The 22,342-nt window shown below is 41.3% G+C and overlaps 1 protein-coding gene across 4 annotated transcripts in view; it reads right to left on the bottom strand.

The window, feature by feature from the left end:
• Positions 1-22,342, bottom strand: part of C11H2orf76 (chromosome 11 C2orf76 homolog) — an 89,034-nt gene that overhangs the window by 55,265 nt on the left and 11,427 nt on the right. For all 4 annotated transcript variants that reach the window (XM_063647364.1, XM_054478776.2, XM_054478777.2 and 1 more), the window contains exon 2: positions 9,800-9,944. In XM_063647364.1, the coding sequence (XP_063503434.1) occupies positions 9,800-9,932 (133 nt within the window). In that variant the 5' untranslated portion in view covers positions 9,933-9,944. The remainder of the gene's footprint in view (positions 1-9,799; positions 9,945-22,342) is intronic.

The raw sequence follows: 22,342 nt of genomic DNA, 5'->3' as shown, positions 1-22,342 counted from the left end.
AAATGAATAAAATTTAACCAAAACTTTTTGGCTGAGGAGAAAATACAAACAATGATGGCAGGTAACTAGGTTAACCTGTGGATGGCAAAACATGACTACAAAAGAAAAGAACATTTAGAAAGCCTTGGGGAGGGAGGAGGATCGAAAAATAAAATTTAATTTAAAAAGAAAGAAAGAAAGGCAATAAACTATGTAAAATAACTCCAAGAGATTTTTCTTCACAATGACCATTTCTGTATCTGTACAAAATTCCCTATGCCACTATGTCAGACAATCTCTCTAGCACTCAGCACTCAAAATGCTAGAGCAAGATGAACTAAATTCAAAGACCCTTTTGACACGGAGTCCATCCATTTATTTCAGAGATCCCACTCAAGCAAGCGAGGCAGTAGAGAAGAATAAAGAAGCAATTTAGTGCAGTGTTTAATAAGAGTACATGTTTGATAGTTAACATGCCTGGGTTGATTTGCAGCTTTGCCTTTTATTACCCATGCAACATCAGGAAAGTTTTATTTTTTTTTTATTTTTTTATTTTTTTTGAGACACAGGCTTGCTCTGTGGCCCAAACTAGAGTGCAGCAGTGCAATCAAAGCTCACTGCAGCCTCAACTTCCTGGGCTCAAGCGATCTTCCCACCTCAGCCTCCTGAGTGCTAGCACTACAGATGTATGCCACCATGCCCAGCTAGTTTTTTGGGGGGTTTTTTCTTTTTTGGAGAGACAGGGTCTTCAAACTATTTGGCCTTTGTTATGTACACAATTCATAAAAGGCAAATCTGTGGCCCACCAACCTTTCAGAGTTCCATAGTACCTCAAATCAGATGACAAAGATAGGCTTGGACACAGAGCCCACAACTCAAAAAAGTCTGTACCCCAAAAGTTCACCTTTTAGTCAGTGGAACACATTTCCCTAAGTGCACAATTGAAACAAGCAGTGGCTGTTATTCCCACCGCAGATGAAAGGTGTGAGTAGGCGGGCCTGAGCATCTTACTGTGACCAGCACCCCTGCTCTGCTGGGGAAGGCATCTGTGGTACCTGGGAAGAAAAGAACACCATGACCCTGGAAAAAAGACATCTTAAACAGTTTGTTAGGGGGAGGAGCCAAGATGGCCGAATAGGAACAGCTCCTGTCTACAGCTCCCAGCGTAAGCCACGCAGAAGACGGGTGATTTCTGCATTTCCATCTGAGGTACCGGGTGCATCTCACTAGGGAGTGCCAGACAGTGGGCGCAGGTCAGTGGGTGCGCGCACCATGCGCGAGCCGAAGAAGGGCGAGGCATTGCCTCACTCGGGAAGCGCAAGGGGTCAGGGAGTTCCCTTTCCTAGTCAAAGAAAGGGGTGACAGACGGCACCTAGAAAATCGGGTCACTCCCACCCGAATACTGCGCTTTTCCGATGGGCTTAAAAAACGGCGCACCAGGAGATTATATCCGGCACCTGGCTCAGAGGGTCCTACGCCCACGGAGTCTCGCTGATTGCTAGCACAGCAGTCTGAGATCAAACTGCAAGGCAGCAGCGAGGCTGGAGGAGGGGCGCCCGCCATTGCCCAGGCTTGCTTAGGTAAACAAAGCAGCAGGGAAGCTCGAACTGGGTGGAGCCCACCAAAGCTCAAAGAGGCCTGCCTGCCTCTGTAGGCTCCACCTCTGGGGGCAGGGGCAGGGCACAGACAAACAAAAAGACAGCAGTAACCTCTGCAGACTTAAATGTCCCTGTCTGACAGCTTTGAAGAGAGCAGTGGTTCTCCCAGCACGCAGCTGGAGATCTGAGAACGGGCAGACTGCCTCCTCAAGTGGGTACCTGACCCCTGACCCCCGAGCAGCCTAACTGGGAGGTACCCCCCCAGCAGGGGCAGACTGACACCTCACACGGCCGGGTACTCCAACAGACCTGCAGCTGAGGGTCCTGTCTGTTAGAAGGAAAACTAACAAACAGAAAGGACATCCACATCAAAAACCCATCTGTACATCACCATCATCAAAGACCAAAAGTAGATAAAACCACAAAGATGGGGAAAAAACAGAGCAGAAAAACTGGAAACTAAAAAGCAGAGCGCCTCTCCTCCTCCAAAGGAACGCAGTTCCTCACCAGCAACGGAACAAAGCTGGACGGAGAATGACTTTGACGAGCTGAGAGAAGAAGGCTTCAGACGATCAGATTACTCCGAGCTACGGGAGGATATTCAAATCAAAGGCAAAGAAGCTGAAAACTTTGAAAAAAATTTAGACGAATGTATAACTAGAATAACCAATACAGAGAAGTGCTTAAAGGGGCTGATGGAGCTGAAAACCAAGGTTCGAGAACTACGTGAAGAATGCAGAAGCCTCAGGAGCCGATGCGATCAACTGGAAGAAAGGGTATCAGCGATGGAAGATGAAATGAATGAAATGAAGCGAGAAGGGAAGTTTAGAGAAAAAAGAATAAAAAGAAATGAGCAAAGCCTCCAAGAAATACGGGACTATGTGAAAAGACCAAATCTACGTCTGATTGGTGTACCTGAAAGTGATGGGGAGAATGGAACCAAGTTGGAAAACACTCTGCAGGATATTATCCAGGAGAACTTCCCCATCTAGCAAGGCAGGCCAACATTCACATTCAGGAAATATAGAGAACGCCACAAAGATACTCCTCGAGAAGAGAAACTCCAAGACACATAATTGTCAGATTCACCAAAGTTGAAATGAAGGAAAAAATGTTAAGGGCAGCCAGAGAGAAAGGTCGGGTTACCCTCAAAGGGAAGCCCATCAGACTAACAGTGGATCTCTCGGCAGAAACTCTACAAGCCAGAGAGTGGGGGCCAATATTCAACATTCTTAAAGAAAAGAATTTTCAACCCAGAATTTCATATCTAGCCAAACTAAGCTTCATAAGTGAAGGAGAAATAAAATACTTTACAGACAAGCAAATGCTGAGAGATTTTGTCACCACCAGGCCTGCCCTAAAAGAGCTCCTGAAGGAAGCGCTAAACATGGAAAGGAACAACCGGTACCAGCCGCTGCAAAATCATGCCAAAATGTAAAGACCATCGAGATTAGGAAGAAACTGCCTCAACTAACGAGCAAAATAACCAGCTAACATCATAATGACAGGATCAAATTCACACATAACAATATTAACTTTAAATGTAAATGGACTAAATGCTCCAATTAAAAGACACAGACTGGCAAATTGGATAAAGAGTCAAGACCCATCACTATGCTGTATTCAGGAAACCCATCTCACGTGCAGAGACACACATAGGCTCAAAATAAAAGGATGGAGGAAGATCTACCAAGCAAATGGAAAGCAAAAAAAGGCAGGGGTTGCAATCCTAGTCTCTGATAAAACAGACTTTAAACCAACAAAGATCAAAAGAGACAAAGAAGGCCATTACATAATGGTAAAGGGATCAATTCAACAAGAAGAGTTAACTGTCCTAAATATATATGCACCCAATACAGGAGCACCCAGATTCATAAAGCAAGTCCTGAGTGACCTACAAAGAGACTTAGACTCCCACACATTATTAATAATGGGAGACTTTAACACCCCACTGTCAACATTAGACAGATCAACGAGACAGAAAGTCAACAAGGATACCCAGGAATTGAACTCAGCTCTGCACCAAGCGGACCTAATAGACATCTACAGAACTCTCCACCCCAAATCAACAGAATATACATTTTTTCAGCACCACACCACACCTATTCCAAAATTGACCACACACTTGGAAGTAAAGCTCTCCTCAGCAAATGTAAAAGAACAGAAATTATAACAAACTATCTCTCAGATCACAGTGCAATCAAGCTAGAACTCAGGATTAAGAATCTCACTCAAAACCACTCAACTACATGGAAACTGAACAACCTGCTCCTGAATGACTACTGGGTACATAACGAAATGAAGGCAGAAATAAAGATGTTCTGTGAAACGAACGAGAACCAAGACACAACATACCAGAATCTCTGGGATGCATTCAAAGCAGTGTGTAGAGGGAAATTTATAGCACTAAATGCCCACAAGAGAAAGCAGGAAAGATCCAAAATTGACACCCTAACATCACAATTAAGAGAACTAGAAAAGCAAGAGCAAACACATTCAAAAGCTAGCAGAAGGCAAGAAATAACTAAAATCAGAGCAGAACTGAAGGAAATAGAGACACAAAAAACCCTTCAAAAAATTAATGAATCCAGGACCTGGTTTTTTGAAAGGATCAACAAAATTGATAGACCGCTAGCAAGACTAATAAAGAAAAAAAGAGAGAAGAATCAAATAGATGCAATAAAAAATGATAAAGGGGATATCACCACCGATCCCACAGAAATACAAACTACCATCAAAGAATACTACAAACACCTCTACACAAATAAACTAGAAAATCTAGAAGAAATGGATAAATTCCACGACACATACACTCTTCCAAGACTAAACCAGGAAGAAGTTGAATCTCTGAATAGACCAATAACAGGAGCTGAAATTGTGGCAATAATCAATAGCTTAGCAACCAAAAAGAGTCCAGGACCAGATGGATTCACAGCCGAATTCTACCAGAGGTACAAGGAGGAACTGGTACCATTCCTTCTGAAACTATTCCAATCAATAGAAAAAGAGGGAATCCTCCCTAACTCATTTTATGAGGCCAGCATCATCCTGATACCAAAGCCAGGCAAAGACACGACCAAAAAAGATAATTTTAGACCAATATCCTTGATGAACGTTGATGCAAAAATCCTCAATAAAATACTGGCAAACAGAATCCAGCAGCACATCAAAAAGCTTATCCACCATGATCAAGTGGGCTTCATCCCTGGGATGCAAGGCTGGTTCAACATACACAAATCAATAAATGTAATCCAGCATATAAACAGAACCAAAGACAAAAACCACATGGTTATCTCAATAGATGCAGAAAAGGCCTTTGACAAAATTCAACAACCCTTCATGCTAAAAACTCTCAATAAATTAGGTATTGATGGGACGTATCTCAAAATAATAAGAGGTATCTATGACAAACCCACAGCCAATACCATACTGAATGGGCAAAAACTGGAAGCATTCCCTTTGAAAACCGGCACGAGACAGGGATGCCCCCTCTCACCATTCCTATTCAACATAGTGTTGGAAGTTCTGGCCAGGGCAATTAGGCAGGAGAAGGAAATAATGGGTATTCAATTAGGAAAAGAGGAAGTCAAATTGTCCCTGTTTGCAGACGACATGATTGTATATCTAGAAAACCCCATTGTCTCAGCCCAAAATCTCCTTAAGCTGATAAGCAACTTCAGCAAAGTCTCAGGATACAAAATCAATGTACAAAAATCACAAGCATTCTTATACACCAACAACAGACAAACAGAGAGCCAAATCATGAGTGAACTCCCATTCACAATTGCTTAAAGGGAATAAAATACCTAGGAATCCAACTTACAAGGGACGTGAAGGACCTCTTCAAGGAGATCTACAAACCACTGCTCAAGGAAATAAAAGAGGATACAAACAAATGGAAGAACATTCCATGCTCATGGGTAGGAAGAATCAATATCGTGAAAATGGCCATACTGCCCAAGGTAATTTACAGATTCAATGCCATCCCCATCAAGCTACCAATGACTTTCTTCACAGAATTGGAAAAAAACTACTTTAAAGTTCATATGGAACCAAAAAAGAGCCCACATCACCAAGTCAATCCTAAGTCAAAAGAACAAAGCCGGAGGCATCACGCTACCTGACTTCAAACTATACTACAAGGCTACAGTAACCAAAACAGCATGGTACTGATACCAAAACAGCATGGTACTGGTACCAAAACAGAGATATAGATCAATGGAACAGAACAGAGCCCTCAGAAATAACGCCGCATATCTACAACTATCTGATCTTTGACAAACCTGAGAAAAACAAGCAATGGGGAAAGGATTCCCTATTTAATAAATGGTGCTGGGAAAACTGGCTATCCATATGTAGAAAGCTGAAACTGGATCCCTTCCTTACACCTTATACAAAAATCAATTCAAGATGGATTAAAGACTTAAACGTTAGACCTAAAACCATAAAAACCCTAGAAGAAAACCTAGGCATTACCATTCAGGACATAGGCATGGGCAAGGACTTCACATCTAAAACACCAAAAGCAATGGCAACAAAAGCCAAAATTGACAAATGGGATCTAATGAAACTAAAGAGCTTCTGCACAGAAAAAGAAACTACCATCAGAGTGAACAGGCAGCCTACAAAATGGGAGAAAATTTTCGCAACCTACTCATCTGACAAAGGGCTAATATCCAGAATCTACAATGAACTCCAACAAATTTACAAGAAAAAGACAACCCCATCAAAAAGTGAGCAAAGGACATGAACAGACACTTCTCAAAAGAAGACATTTATGCAGCCAAAAAACACATGAAAAAATGCTCACCATCACTGGCCATCAGAGAAATGCAAATCAAAACCACAATGAGATACCATCTCACACCAGTTAGAATGGCAATCATTAAAAAGTCAGGAAACAACAGGTGCTGGAGAGGATGTGGAGAAATAGGAACACTTTTACACTGTTGGTGGGACTGTAAACTAGTTCAACCCTTGTGGAAGTCAGTGTGGCGATTCCTCAGGGATCTAGAACTAGAAATACCATTTGACCCAGCCATCCCATTACTGGGTATATACCCAAAGGACTATAAATCATGCTGCTATAAAGACACATGCACACGTATGTTTATTGCGGCATTATTCACAATAGCAAAGACTTGGAACCAACCCAAATGTCCAACAATGATAGACTGGATTAAGAAAATGTGGCACATATACACCATGGAATACTATGCAGCCATAAAAAAAGGATGAGTTCATGTCCTTTGTAGGGACATGGATGAAATTGGAAATCATCATTCTTAGTAAACTATCCCAAGAACAAAAAACCAAACACCGCATATTCTCACTCATAGGTGGGAATTGAACAATGAGAACACATGGACACAGGAAGGGGAACATCACACTCTGGGGACTGTTGTGGGGTGGGGGGAGGGGGGAGGGATAGCATTGGGAGATACACCTAATGCTAGATGATGAGTTAGTGGGTGCAGCTCACCAGCATGGCACATGTATACATATGTAACTAACCTGCACATTGCACACATGTACCCTAAAACCTAAAGTATAATTAATTAATTAATTAATTAATTAATAGTTTGTTATATCCTAAAGAGATTTAGAAAAATATGACAAAAATAAGCATATGGTTGCAAAATTCAAAAAAAAAAAAAAAAAACAGAAAAAAGACATCTTCCCCTGCCATTGCAGCAGCTTGAAAATACATCTTATTCTCAAGGACTTCAAGAACCTAGTCTGCACTGTACAAAGAACATCATAACACTTGCTGTATCAACATTAAGAAACACTGTAACCCAAAATACACATAAAGATTATAAAATAAAAAAGTAGGGATTTGTTTCTATTTCAAACTCTGACTATGCTTTGGGTAATGGCCCTTCAAAAGCAGGACACTTTCTAATTGACACTGTCAGAGACCAGGAAGTGCCCCCCAAAATATGCCTCTTTAGCTAAGGATTTTTTTTGAGCTAAAGGCAGTTAAGCAGCAGCAGATGCAGGAAAGCTCTCGGCCCTCCCTCTGTTTGCCTAAAATCAGGACATATAATAGATTTACAAAGACAAAAGGTATCCTGCCCACCGCTCTACCAAGGAAAACAAAGGTTAACCACTGAAGACAACTTTAGACCCTTATCAGTCTGGAGACAGTACAACAGAATCCACATTAACGAGCTTTACTAACTAGCCTTAGTATTCACTTTCCCACAAGTTGTCACCCTGAGAGATTCAGAGTTCATTTCCTTTGTCTTGTCACTTCTCTAAAATTTTACTGTTCTTTGTTGAGGATGCTACCTAATCTGGGACAGTGAGGAGAATGAGAGAGAAAGGGGAAGAGGAGAGAGGGGAGGGAGTGAGGAATTGTTTCAAGGTGAGCAGGTCTATGTGAACCTGCCCCAGAAAGTCCGAGGAAGCTGAGAGGCTGAAGAAAGAGGCTGACATATTCAGTTTCTTAGAAAGACATATTTAATAGGGACTTACAAACAGAAGCTATGTCTGTGTCTCAGGCTTTGGCAGGACAAGACAATGGATCACACACCACTACCCCCCAGACCCAGGGCTTATACCATAGGGAAAGGGTGATCTAAAGGGATGTGTAGGGCAAGCAAAGTATGGTAACATCAAGGTTGCTTGACCTAAGGTCAGGATTTATAGTAAGTACCTGTTCTTACACAGGGAATAGTAGATAACCTGGAAATCTTAGAGGCACCTCGAAACTGGGACTAATGAGAAGTCAATATGGCAGATCAGCATCCAAGATGGAGTTGCTTTGGCCTCCACAGGAATAAAACAAACATAACAAAATGTTAACACAGGGAATCTGTGTGAAGAGCATCCAGGAATTCTTTGTCCTGTTCTTGCAACTTGTCTGTGAGTTTGAAATCATGTCAAAGTAAAAAAATTACATTGGATATAAAGCAATACCTTTGTCAAAACCAATGGAACTAAACAAGAAATCTGCAGATTGCACCATATATAAATAACACTTCAGTTAAAATAATAAAACCTTATTTTAGATGTTTTCTGAAAGGTCGATGATTGGAACACTTCGATAATTAAAAACAAAGAAGAGAAACCCATTGAGGACATAAGAGAATGAAGACTAACTTCACGCAGACTTCTAGTTTGAAACAATGAACTAGCACCGCCGTTTCTGCGTCTGTGACCACAATTATCAGCAGCTCTCACGACTTCCTGCTGTACAGCCTCTGCTCCCTCCCACCACACTTTCCCTCCCACCACACTTTCCCCTCCCACCACACTTTCCCTCCCACCACACTTTCCCCTCCCACCACACTTCCCCTCCCACCACACTTTCCCCTCCCACCACACTTTCCCCTCCCACCACACTTTCCCTCCCACCACACTTTCCCCTCCCACCACACTTTCCCTCCCACCACACTTTCCCCTCCCACCACACTTTCCCCTCCCACCACACTTTCCCCTCCCACCACACTTTCCCCCCCACCACACTTTCCCCCCCACCACACTTTCCCCCCCACCACACTTCCCCTCCCACCACACTTTCCCCTCCCACCACACTTTCCCCCCCACCACACTTTCCCCCCCACCACACTTTCCCCCCCACCACACTTTCCCCCCCACCACACTTCCCCTCCCACCACACTTTCCCCTCCCACCACACTTTCCCCTCCCACCACACTTTCCCCTCCCACCACACTTTCCCCTCCCACCACACTTTCCCTCCCACCACACTTTCCCTCCCACCACACTTTCCCCTCCCACCACACTTTCCCCTCCCACCACACTTTCCCTCCCACCACACTTTCCCCTCCCACCACACTTTCCCCTCCCACCACACTTTCCCCTCCCACCACACTTCCCCATGTGACCACCCCACACCCTGTGTGCTCAGCTGGGTACCACAATCAGCTACACTACACCCCCTCGCTAATCAACCTCCAAATACATAACCCCATTAACAACAAATCTAGATATTACTTTTAATTAAAAAAAAAAAAAAAGAAGCCAAAAACGACGGTCACAATCCCTCATGAGGACACAGACTATTCAGTGAGAATCCTTGAGGGAGGGCCCTCTGCAGACGCCAGGGCCCAGAACAGGGGCTCGCCCAGCACCTGGCTTGGAACCCAGGTGAATCTTTCAAAGTACTTTAGGATTTGTTAAAGATTATTATTAATGTCATAGTCAGCTATTTTTAAAAAATACTAGTAAAACAAAATGGCTTTCACATCTCATACCTTGCTTTAGAAATATGATAAATTCCTTTACAGTTTGGTCCAAATTCACTCCGTGATACACTACAGGTTTGAAATTGCGATGTTCAAAGGAACGGATGAGACGAACTGTGATGGTCACTTCTTCAGGAGCCATGTGAAGAAATTCCTGTGGCAAGAGACATGAGAACCATCTAAATGAAGCCAGCTCACAGTTGTCTACCAGCACCTAGCCTGCATCTCTGTCATCAGCTCTCTGGCACCAGCCCCCCTCTTCCATGCTGCATGATCACTGACAGAGTTCCCAAACAGAAGCCAGGTTCCAGAGTCCCCAGAAGGGTCCCAATGATTATGCCCACCTATCAACTGCAATCCTGGACGGCTCTGTCACAGTCACAGATGTTCTGACCAGCAGAAAACTGACAGAGTACAGAAGATGAACCAAAGTAACACAGGGGCGTGTGTATGTGTGGAAGCAGAGAAGCAGGACGACCGAACACAAACACACAGCAGACACATGCCTATTGTGGGTGCCCTATGTCCGTGGGCCCCTCAGCTGGCCCTGAGATGGAAGTACATTTATATTAGAATCAACTATCAACAGACAGCATTTCAATCTCATAAATGCTGCCAGATTTCAGGGCTGATTTAATTATATACGATGGTGTTACCCGTCTTTCATATTACTAAAGCTGAGTATGTATAGTTCATCCTAAAACTAAGTACTAGGCACATGTACCAGGTCTTAATGTTATCTCATTTAATTCATTTAATACTCTCAACAAAACATGAAGCATTTTGCCTCATGGTTTGGTGAAAGAATTAAATGAGATAACATTTTAAAGATGAGAAGACTGACTTGGAGAGATTGCATAAACTGCCCAAAATCATAAAGCTGGTAAATAATGGAGTCAGGACTCAAGCATCAATTTAATTCCAAAGTTCATGCTTTCTAATACACACACACACACACACACACACACACAAACTGAAAAACCACCCCAAATTATTTCCTCCAAAAAATGTCTGCACAGTTGCCAATGTTTTTTTATGCTTAAATAATATTTGTTTTGAAATATTTTAAGCAAACAGTTAAAAAAAAAAAAAAAGAACCCGCTACACTACCCTGTCAAATCTTAACATTCTGATGCATTCTGCATCTTTTAGGAAGAAAACACATCACAAGCCCCATGTACCCTCCCCAATTCCATTAGCATTTTGTGCCCTGGGAAGACAGAGCAGTGACTCGCACACACCATTCCAATACATAATTTTACACTCTAATTCATATCATTTGAATCTACAGAAAATAGACTATTATGCACAGCAATAACAACACTTTCTATATATTTTTTTAATCTTGTTTTGATTTGAGACAGGGTCTCACTCTGTCACCCAGGCTGGTCTCCAACTCCTGGGCTCAAGTGATCCTCCTGCCTTGGCCTCCGAAAGTGCTAGGATTATAGGTGTGAGCCACCATGCCCAGCAACACTTTCTGTTATATATCAACAATGCTTACATGCCAGATACTATTCTAAGTGCTTAGCATTCATTATATCATCGACTGCCCACTCACCTCCAATCACCCTGTGAGGTTGGTAAGATCATCTCACATAGAAAAAGTGAAACACAAATAGGCTGAAGTACTGTGCCCACAGATACACAGTACGGTTAACTTTATATACATGGTATATTACATGTAGCTTCCGCAAGCCTTTCAGCATTGCTTTTCATTTATCTGTGTTGAAAGATGTAACTCTAACTCTCACATTCACTTTCTGAAGTATCAAAAATGCATTTGTTTTAAAGATACAAGCAGGGCATAGTTCTATCTAGTAGTACCTACTTTGTGCTACTTACAACTTTGCATGTAACTTTAAACCATAATATACAATAAGTGTAAGTATTAGAAAAAAATACCTGTAATACTGATAAATGTAAGGAAAGATATACAACCTCACTAGTAGTCAGGGAAATTCAAAATAACAATGAGATATATCACTCATCTAACTGATAAATTACAAAGTCTAACAATACCTACTATTGGCAAGGGTAGAGAACAATGAAAACCTCATCAGTGACAGCAGCGACTTAAAGGAGCAGTACTTTTGGAGACAATTAGGCAATCTTTAGTAAAACTGAAGATACACATACCTTTTGATCCTACAGTTTCATTCATACATAGGTACCCTAAGGAATCTCACACATATATACAAGGAGGAACCATAAAATAACATTAATAGCAGTGTAATTTTTTAACTGCAAAAACTGGAAACAACTGTCCATCAACAGCAGAACAGGTAAGTAAAGGATGGTGTACTCATACAATAAAATATGACAAGCAATAGAAATGAATGGATTGGAACTACAAGCATCAAACATGGATAAATCTCAAAAATACTACCACGAGTGGAAAAAAGCAATTTGCAGAAGAATCAGAGCATCCTGTACTATCATTTATACAAAGTTCATAAACATAGTCTTTATGTTGTTTGATAGGAGACAATTGGCCAGGCACGATGGCTCACCCCTGTAATACCTGCACTTTGGGAGGTCGAGGCGGAAGGATCATTTGAGGTCAGGAGTTTGAGACCATCCTGGCCAACATGGTGAAACCCAGCCTCTAATAAAAATACAAGAATTAGCCAGGCATGGTGGCAGGTTCCTGAAATCCCAGCTACTCAAGAGGCTGAGGCAGGAGAATCGCTTGAACCCGGGAGACGGAGGTTGCGGTGAGCAGAGATCGTGCCACTGCACTCCATCCTGGGTGCCAGAGCAAGATTCAGTCTCAAAAAACAAAAAAGAAAAAAAGAAAGGAGACAATTATCTGAAGTGTAGGAAGAATTATGTACTTGGGAAGGAATAAATCGGGGCTTCAATTATATTAGTAACATTTTATATCTTAAGCAGATGTTAGGTACATGGGTTTTTTGTTTGTTTGTTTGTTTTTGAGATGGAGTCTCACTCTGTCGCCAGGCTGGAGTGCGGTGGCGCCATCGTGGCTCACCGCAACGTCCGTCTCCCCGGTTCAAGCAACTCTCCTGCCTCAGCCTCGTAAGTAGCTGGGACTACAGGTGCGTGCCACCATGCCCGGCTAATTTTTGTATTTTTAGTAGAGATGGGGTTTCACCATGTTGGCCGGGCTGGTCTTGAACTCCTGACCTCAGGTGAACCGCCTGGCTCGGCCTCCCAAAGTATATCATTCTTTATGCCTTTTAGTATGTCTGGAATATTTTATAACATACACAAGCAAGTCACATTAATTCGGCCTGGAAAGTCTCTCTGAATCTTACAAGCATGTTTTGTGGTTAATGAGTTTAACAAATCTTTTCACAATTTCAATATTAGTTACTTCACTATTTCTTATTAAATCTGGCTTACAATGTATCTCAGAAAATCAGATCCCAGAATCTACCACATAATAGCAGTTAAGCAAATATCTACAAAATTAAAATTTAAAATATACTGAAGTACTCAATAAGGAATAGCTCTTCAGAATGAGACATATAGAAGCCTCTTGTATTTTAGAAGCAGTGTTGACAGGTTTGCTAAAGCTATGACCACATCTCCCTCTTCTCACCCCCCAAAACAACAAAAAAGCCCTCCCATACACACGCATATGCACACACCTATACCTACACACACACACACACACACACACACACACACACAGGGAAGCCCTGGAATGCAGCCCAGTGTAAGCCCTCCCATACACACGCATATGCACACACCTATACCTACACACACACACACACACACACACACACACACACACACACACACACTGGGAAGCCCTGGAATGCAGCCCAGTGTCCCTAAGAGCCTAGAGTTGGACAGATTTAACTTAAAGATCAACTCTGCTTCTTAGCTGCAACTGTCTGATATATAAAATAAGAATTCCTTAAAAAGCTGTTCCATGCTAGCCGGGCGTGGTGGCACATGCCTGTAGTCCCAGCTACTCAGGAGACTGAGGCAGGGAGGTGAAGGTTGCAGTGGGCTGAGATTGCGCCACTGCACTCCAGCCTGGACAACAGAGTGAGACTCCATCTCAAAAAACAAACAAAAAAACAAGTTGTTCCATTAATTTAAGAAATTAACATACATAAAACACAATTCCTCACACATAGGAGGATCTCAATAAGTAGTAGCTGCTTTTATCATTATTATTCTATTTAGACTAAAATAGGTTTGGGTATAAAGAAAGCCTATATAAGCAGCAGATACAGATAAATTCCCAGATGTAATGAAGCGAAGGCTGGGCAGGCTGGCACTTGCATTCCTCATGAAACTGTTTTTCACAATTACATGTTTGTTATTTTCACTTAATAAAAAGATGCCCATATGCTGTACTTAAATAGTTGAACTTTTCCATTTAAAACCCCAAAATTTGTGTTATATCTAATTTTGGACAACTATTGTCATCTTTCTTTTATGTGCTTCAATTTATACTCAGTAACAAAACAATAGCTACTATCAGAAGGACCATTATTTAATTTGCCTTAAGGACAGTGGGACATAGGCTTGTTTGCCTAGAGAAGCTGCCTCAGCTTAGAAGACTAACCTTACAGATAATAAAATCTGACATTTTTCCCAGAAAGTTTGGCCTAGTTTTTTAAAAAAAGTGAATCTGATCAGTTTTTAAAAGTATTCCTCAAATGAAAAGGCAGAGAAGCCAATAAAAATAAACTTCAGGATAAATTAATAAAAAATATTCAAGGAAATAAAAGATTTAAATAAATGAAATGATAGACAATGTCCTTAACTACAAAGGTTCAAAGCAGTAAAGAAATCAAGTCTCCCTAAATTGATCCATTAAATAAAATCCCAATCAAAATACAAAAGAGCTGTTTGGGAATCTTGACACAAATAATTCTAAAATCCATCTAGAAGAATCTAATTAACTTTTTTATTTTGAAATAATTGTAGATTCACATGTAGATTTGGGAAATAATACAGAGATCCCATTTCCCTTCATCCACTTTCCCCCATTGGCAACATCTTGCTTGAGTATAGTCGATTTTACAGCCAGGAAATTGACACTGATACAAGCAATGGACATCTATAATCCTAGCTACTTGGGAGGCTGAGGCAGGAAGATCACTTGAGCCAGAAGTTTGAGGCTGCAGTGAGCTATGTACTGTGCTCCACACCACTACTCTCCAGCCTGGGCAACAGGGCAAGGCTCTGTCTCAAAAAAAAAAAAAAAAAAAAAAAAAATACTAGACCATTGTTAACTGTTAAAGTTGGTTATATATGAAATCTCATATACTATTCCATTTGTAAATGCTTGACATTTTTCATAATAAAAACATTTTGCAAGAAGACTATAAGTGCACAAAGGTGTACATTCAAAGATTTTCTTTCACTGAAATGTTTCTAACAGTTAACAAAATTAGAATCCAATTAAATGTCCAACAGTAAAGAAATGGTTAAGTAAATTATGCCACACAGTAAAATAAAATACCCTGCAGCCATTAAAGGGTGATATGGATGTATGGATACCAACTTTGAAAGATGGCCATGACATACCAGTGAGTAAAAAAACAACTTAGGCTGGGCACAGTGGCTCACACCTGTAATCCCAGCACTTTGGGAGGCCTAGGTGGGTGGATCACCTGAGGTCAGGAGTTAGAGACCAGCCTGACCAACATGGTGAAACCCTGTCTCTACTAAAAATACAAAATTAGCCAGGTGTGGTGGTGCACGCCTGTAATCCCAGCTACTCGGGGGGCTGAGGAAGGAGATTCGCTTGAACCAGGGAGGCAGAAGTTGCAGCAAGCCAAAACTGTGCCATTGTACTCCAGCCTGGAAGACAAGAGTGAAACTCTGTCTTAAAAAAAAAAAAAGAAAAGAAGTTAAAGGGCTCGGCACCGTGGCTCACACTTGTAATCCCAGCACTTTGGAAGGCCAAGGCGGGCAGGTTGTTTGAGTCCAGGAGTTCAAGAGACCAGCCCGGGCAACATGGTGAAAACCCATCTCTACTAAAAATACAAAAATTAGCCCGGCATGGTGGCGTAAGCCTGTAGTTGCGGGGCTGAGGTGGGAGGATCACTTCAGCCTGGGAGGCAGAAGTTGCCAAGAGCCAAGATTGCACCACTGCACTCCAGCCTGGGAGACAAAGCCAGACTCTGTCTCAAAAAAACAAAACAAAACAAAAATTAGAAAATTGCCTGTGTACAGTATCACTGCATGTTTGTAATGTAGGTGTGTTACATGTGAACATAAGCATGGAGAGATGTCCAGAAAAGCCTTTACCAAAACATTAACAGTGGCTGTCTCTGAGGGGCAGAAATCCAAGAGACTGTTACTTGTTTTATATACTTTTTAATATTGTTTGATGTTTTACCAATCATGTGTTTTTAAATTAAGCTATTTCCAGTATACTTATATTTACACTTTTCTGATGTATGTGTATGCATCAACAATAAGTTATTTTAAAAACTCAGCTATTTCCATTTCTTTTTAAGAAGGAAGAGATAACAGAACAAAGCAAACAATACCAAACTTACAGAATACTGGAAAGGAGAGAAGGGCTAGGAACTTAGTTATACTCCTGCTATGTACCAAGGGACACCAAATAAATCCAAACAGCATTCGGAGGCACCAGAAGCAGGTCACACGCCCAGAGGAGTCTGAACTTGTCCCGTTGCCTCTCCAATGGTATACGTCACCATCAAAATCTGCTTTTCACATATCCCTCCAGCCACAATGACAGCTCACAGTTCCCACACCCACCACGCTGTTGCCAAGCCTCTACCACACCTCTCCAGCCCCAGCTTCTCTCCAAAATCCCTCCGCCCCCACCCTCTTTGCTTTCCCACAGAGGCTCCTTCAAGACCCAGCTCAGGGGGCCATCTTCTGCAGGACACCTTTGAGCTGGGCTCCTCCTCTCCCCCAGGCTGAGCCATGGGCCCCTCTGTATGCTGTAGCACCTATCACTCCCTGTTGATGTCATCTGTTTTAGAGGTCTGGCCCACAACCTCCTTAAGGGAATGAATGCTGTATGGTCCGTTTTTGTAGACCCAACAGCTTGTGTAGCATGAGGCACCTCAGAAGCCCCATAAATGTTCTTTTTAAAATTGTTAATTTTGTGTAGAGCTAGGGTCTTACTATGTTGTTCAGGTGGGTATTGAACTCCTGGGCTCAAGCAATCCTCCTGCATTAGCTTCCCAAAGCACAGGATCACAGGTGTGAGCCACCACGCCCCGCCCACACCCCCCGCCAACCCCATGTAAACGTTTGTAGAACTGATGAGCAGTTAAAGGGAGGGAAAAAAACCTGATTTCTTCCATTTCCTAAGAACACACTAACATGGCAATCTTGCACTAGAGACACAGGACCCAAGAAAATGTTTGAGATGTGGAAAAAAAATCAAAATTAATATTAATTATATATTTATAAAATGTAACAGTTCAAGAGCAACTTGATTCTATTCGTAATAATATATGTTAGATTTAATGTAGGATATGGGTATATTTCAACACCCAGGTGGTGCTTTGAAAAGTAAGAGTGCCTAGGGCTTAGGAAGGTCTTTAAACCTCTCTGCCTAAAAAACCTGTAGTTCTAGCTAGTACCTTACCCAGCTAGTTTGAGGCAGTGCAGAAAAGCCCATATGCAAAGCAAAACAAAGCTCTTACAAACAAAGCAAACACAAAACTTCCACAGGAACTGCCTTGCATGGAAGTCCCAGTTCGCTGGCCAGTAACCACTGCATCAGAGCAGCCCAGCACCCTCCCCTCTGCAGCTGCTTTTTTGGTCCAAGCTGCAAGGATGGTGAGGAGGGAAGCACAGCTTGGAAGCTTTGAGGCCCCATAGATGAGATGGGCCTTCAGCCTTCAGTCCTGGAGCCTGTGGCGGAAATTCAGCAACCAGGCAAAGCCAGAACAAGCTAAATGCAGCGCTCCTTAACTTGCCCAGTGGTTCCCCTTCCCAAGCTGGCTGGTCTCCCCAGGGCAGAGCTCTAAGCTGCAGAGTTATAAACCAGCAGGGGCAGGCTTCTGGGTGAAAAACTAGGCACCACACATAAAAGCTCAGAGCCGAGCATCCAGATAAGCACAAAACACTCACAAGATACTTGACTGTTGATGTTACACTGATCTCTGTCAGCTCAAAAAAAAATCACTACAGTTGATTCTGGTTGTTGGTAGTAGTTATGGTTTATAAAGTTGGCTGTGAACACTGGATTAGCAAATCCTGAACCACTGCTCCTAGGGGAACTACACGATTAGGGTCTTGTGAGCCCGTCTTCACATTTTGGCAAATGATCAATACATAATCTTGTTTCATGCATGTTTCCGTTGAAAGAGACATTATTATGTGTTGCTGATTCATCAGCATTGAACTCACAGCCAACAACACTCACAGCCTGCCTGAACAAAGTTTATCTAACACAATATTTTCTCCATAAGGCACATCACAGCCTTCCTGCGCCTAGGAACACTTGACTGCACGTCTGCACTATGCTTGGGGGACATTTTAAATAGCAGAATCACCAACAGAAAAGCATTAAAATGAAAAAAACATGGCACTAAATAGTCCACAAACTGGTCACTTGTTTACAGTATAAGAGCTGAAAACAAGAAGGCAGAGCGACTGGGCACAGTGGCTCACACCTGTAATACCAGCACTTTTGGAGGCCCAGGCGGGAGGATCACTTGAGCCCAGGAGTTTGAGATCAGCCTGGACAACATAGCAAGACACCATCTCTACAAAAAAAAATACCATAATTAGCTGGGTGTGGTAATGTGCACCTGTAATCCCAGCTACTCAGGAGGCTGAGGTAGGAGGATCACCTGAGCCTGGGAGGCAGAGGTTGCAGTTAGCCGAGATTGCACCACTATACTCCAGCCCCAGCCTGGGCAACAGAGCGAGATCCTGTCTCAGAAAAAAAAAAAAAAAAGCAGTGTTGTTTGACTTCAGCTGGGAATGTATTGAGTGACTCAAAATTTTCACTGCTCTGCACATGTCCAAGAATGACCAAGAAATTGCCATGAATATTGTTTCTGGGGTTACAAATAAATGTTAGTATGTAGGTGAATTTGTAAATACAGAATCTGAAAATAATTAGGATTGACTGTACTACCTAAAAAACCCAATATATATGCCTTATGGTATTTGAAGAAAGCATCTTCTTGACTTTTTTGTAAGAGAATGGAATCCAAAATCAGCTATTAGAAACTTTAAGGGTAGGAAAAGCACTCAGGCACTAAGGCAGTTAACATGGAGAAGACCCAATAACCACTTGTGCACTGACTGACCTTCCTTCATGCCACACGCAGGTTTCCAAGAAATTATGTTTATGACCAGAATTTTAACAAACTCCTAGAGAGAATCATTTTGAAAAACCAAAATATTTTATAAAGCATATATACTCCCTAAATTTAAGTACTGTACAATTACATTTGTCATATATCAACTTTGCTTTAAAGTTTGTCTTATCCAAATGAGAAAGGTACAACTTTCAAAAAGGGAAGGTTCTAACCACTGTTCAATTAAATTTGGCCTAAAGCTGCCTCCACAGGTAATGAACTGCACCCTATCTTACTATGTAAACAAGCTGCAACTTAACCTGCAAGTGTATTCTTGGAATAAGTAAGTAAGTGAGTCTCAGCCAATCACAGCAGCCAAACTTTCAGCCAATACAGGCTGCAAACTGCCAAAACATGTCAAAATAAGGCAAAAGCCAAGCTGTAGCCAGTCAGACTATTTCGGTCTCTCACTTCTGTTTTCTGCCTATAAATACCACCTGCTGGGTATTTATAGACAGAAAATACTGTTGCTGGTTAGAGCTCTCTGAACCTTTACTGGTTCAGATGCTGCCTAATTCATGCATTGTTTCTTTACTCAAATAAATGCTGCTAAATTGAATTTGTCAAAAGTTTTCCTTTTAACACCAGATTCTCTCTCTCATTATAGACAGATAGGTTATATATATAGAGAGTGTATTAGAGTGATTACATATACATACATACGTATGTATGTATATGTAATCATGCTAAATGCTTAATTCTCCTCAAGATTTAGGAACCAGTATCACAGGGCAGAAAGTCCATCACCTTCCTTTTAAAACAAATAAATCAATAAAAAGAATATATGAAATATAGTTGTTACTGTTCTTTTATGTGAGGAAACTAAATTGGCAAAGGTGAGCAGGTATAAAAGGAGAAAGAGCAGGAAATTGTTAAGAAGAAAATCACTGAATATGCAAATGATTCTGAAACTGCCCTTAATGATTTTGGAGTAAATAATCCTTAAGTACAATTAAATAGCATTCAAATATGTCATTTCATCAAAAAAAAAAATGTTGTTTAAGGCCAGGGGTGATGTGGGGGAGCCTAAATTATTTTTATTATCCTTCTTAAAAAGACAGAACACCTAGCATACTGTTAGTAGATGAATGATAAATGCTCACCATTTACAGAAAATTTAACCTTGGCAAATTAATAACTTTATATTAATTTCAGTTTAAGTTTATAAGAATGACAAATTAAAATTAATTCACACTTAGGACTATGACTAAAAGTAAAATGTTAATTGCATTTTAATCTACTCTGGACTACTTCAAAAGCATAATTTTAACTCTTGGATGGAGAACGAAATTTTCTTCTAAAAATAGATCTCAGTAACAATGAAATATCAAGAGCTGGACATTATAATAAAAAGAAAAAAGGTAACAAGGATTTTCTTTTTTTTTTTTTTTTTTTTTTGAGAGTCTCGCTGGAGTCTTGCTCTGTCACCCAGGCTGGAGTACAGTGATGCAATCGCAGCTCACTGCAACCTCTGCCTCCCATGTTCAAGTGATTCTCCTGCTCAGCCTCCAAAGTAGCTGGGACTACGGGCACACGCTGCCACACCCGGCTAATTTTTGTAGTTTTAGTAGAGATGGGGTTTCACCATGTTGAGCAGGCTAGTCTTGAACTCCTGATCTTAGGTGAGTCGCCCGCCTCAACCTTCCAAAGTGCTGGGATTACAGCCGTGAGCCAACATACCCAGCCCCAAGAATTTTCTTTTTAGGACAGACTGGAGAAAGGGTGGGAAAAGGATTGGGAGAGGCTGGTTGAAGGTACAGTTGAAATTAAATAGGAGGAATCAGTTCTGGCATTCTATGGTTAACAGTACATTACAAAATAGCTAGAAGAGAGATTTTTAAATATCCTCACCATAAAGAGATAAATGCGTGAGGCAATGGTCACAGTAAATACCCTGATTTGCTCGTTCTACAACATATACATGTATTGAAACATCAAATTGTGCTCCCCAAATATGTACAACTATGTGTCAATTAAAGAATCTGCTTTAAATTTTTTCAAAAGCATATTTTTTTAAAATATGAAACTCAGCATTTATAAACTACATTAATGGCAGGGCACGGTGGCTCACGCTTGTAATCCCAGCACTTTGGGAAGCTGAGGAAGGGAGATCACTGACGGATCACTTGAGGTCAGGAGTTCGAGACCAGCCTGGCTGACATGGTGAAACCCTGTCTCTACTAAAAATACAGAAAAATATTAGCCGGGCGTGGTGGCACACTCCTGTAAGCCCAGCTACTGGGAGGTTGAGGCACGAGAATCGCTTGAACCAGGAGGCGGAGGTTGCAGTGAGCCAAGATCGCACCACTGCACTCCAGCCTGGGAGACAGTGTGAGGCTCTGTCTCAAAATATAAAAATTAAAAAAAAAAAAAAACCCTACATTTATAAACTAGGACTATATGAGGGTTAAATAACATTTGAAAACTTCTTGGTATTTTGTTGTTGTTGTTTAGCTGCATAATACAAATGAAAGCACCATTATTCTAGAAGAGTTGGTTAAATCATCTTTCACTGACAGAACTTTTGAGAAAGATATTTTCAACATATTCATTTATAAATGATTTCAAAGTCTTCAACCTCAGCCATTTTTTAGATAGGTTAAAAAAATAAAATCTTCCACCTCTAGGGGTTTAGGTAACACAGTAGGTACAAGATAAATTTTAGCTAATCTGCTGACTGGCACATGCTTCTCCATGCTGTAACTGCTTTACTGCATAATGACATTAGCAGCTGACCTTCCCGGAGGAAGAACCATAATCAGTTCCAAATAAATATATCCCTGATTACTGTTCACATCTAGAATATACCACCCACTGACAAATCAACACCTACAATTCCTCAGACCTGCCATTATGACCTTGAATCTGGAGCAAATGCACAAAACCATAATTTGTTTTCTCTGCTCAAGATATGCAAGACTCTCCATAAACCATTCTGGACAGTTGAGTTTTCCCAAGGGTTGGAGACTTAACCATTTAGGAAGAATATTTCATACACTTTCTTAAACAAGGTATACTGGGTATAAATTCTATTTTTCTTGATTTGCAATCATCAGTGAGAATATTAATCCTTGTACTGTGTGTTGGGAGACATTTCTCCATGGGTCTCTCATTCGTCTGCATGTCTTAGAAGCAGAGGGGCTGGCTGCTTTCATTCTGAACTATCTTTCAAGGATATGTTTATAGCAAACAGCTTAGAAAGACAGAGACAGTATCTCCCACCAGACTGTCCAGTACAATGAAGACATCTCACTCCAGC

This window comes from Pongo pygmaeus, chromosome 11, assembly GCF_028885625.2.
Source record: "Pongo pygmaeus isolate AG05252 chromosome 11, NHGRI_mPonPyg2-v2.0_pri, whole genome shotgun sequence".
NCBI lineage: Eukaryota > Metazoa > Chordata > Mammalia > Primates > Hominidae > Pongo > Pongo pygmaeus.
The sequence above is the reverse complement of the archived record's forward strand: the minus strand, read 5'-3'. Positions and strand labels throughout refer to the sequence as shown.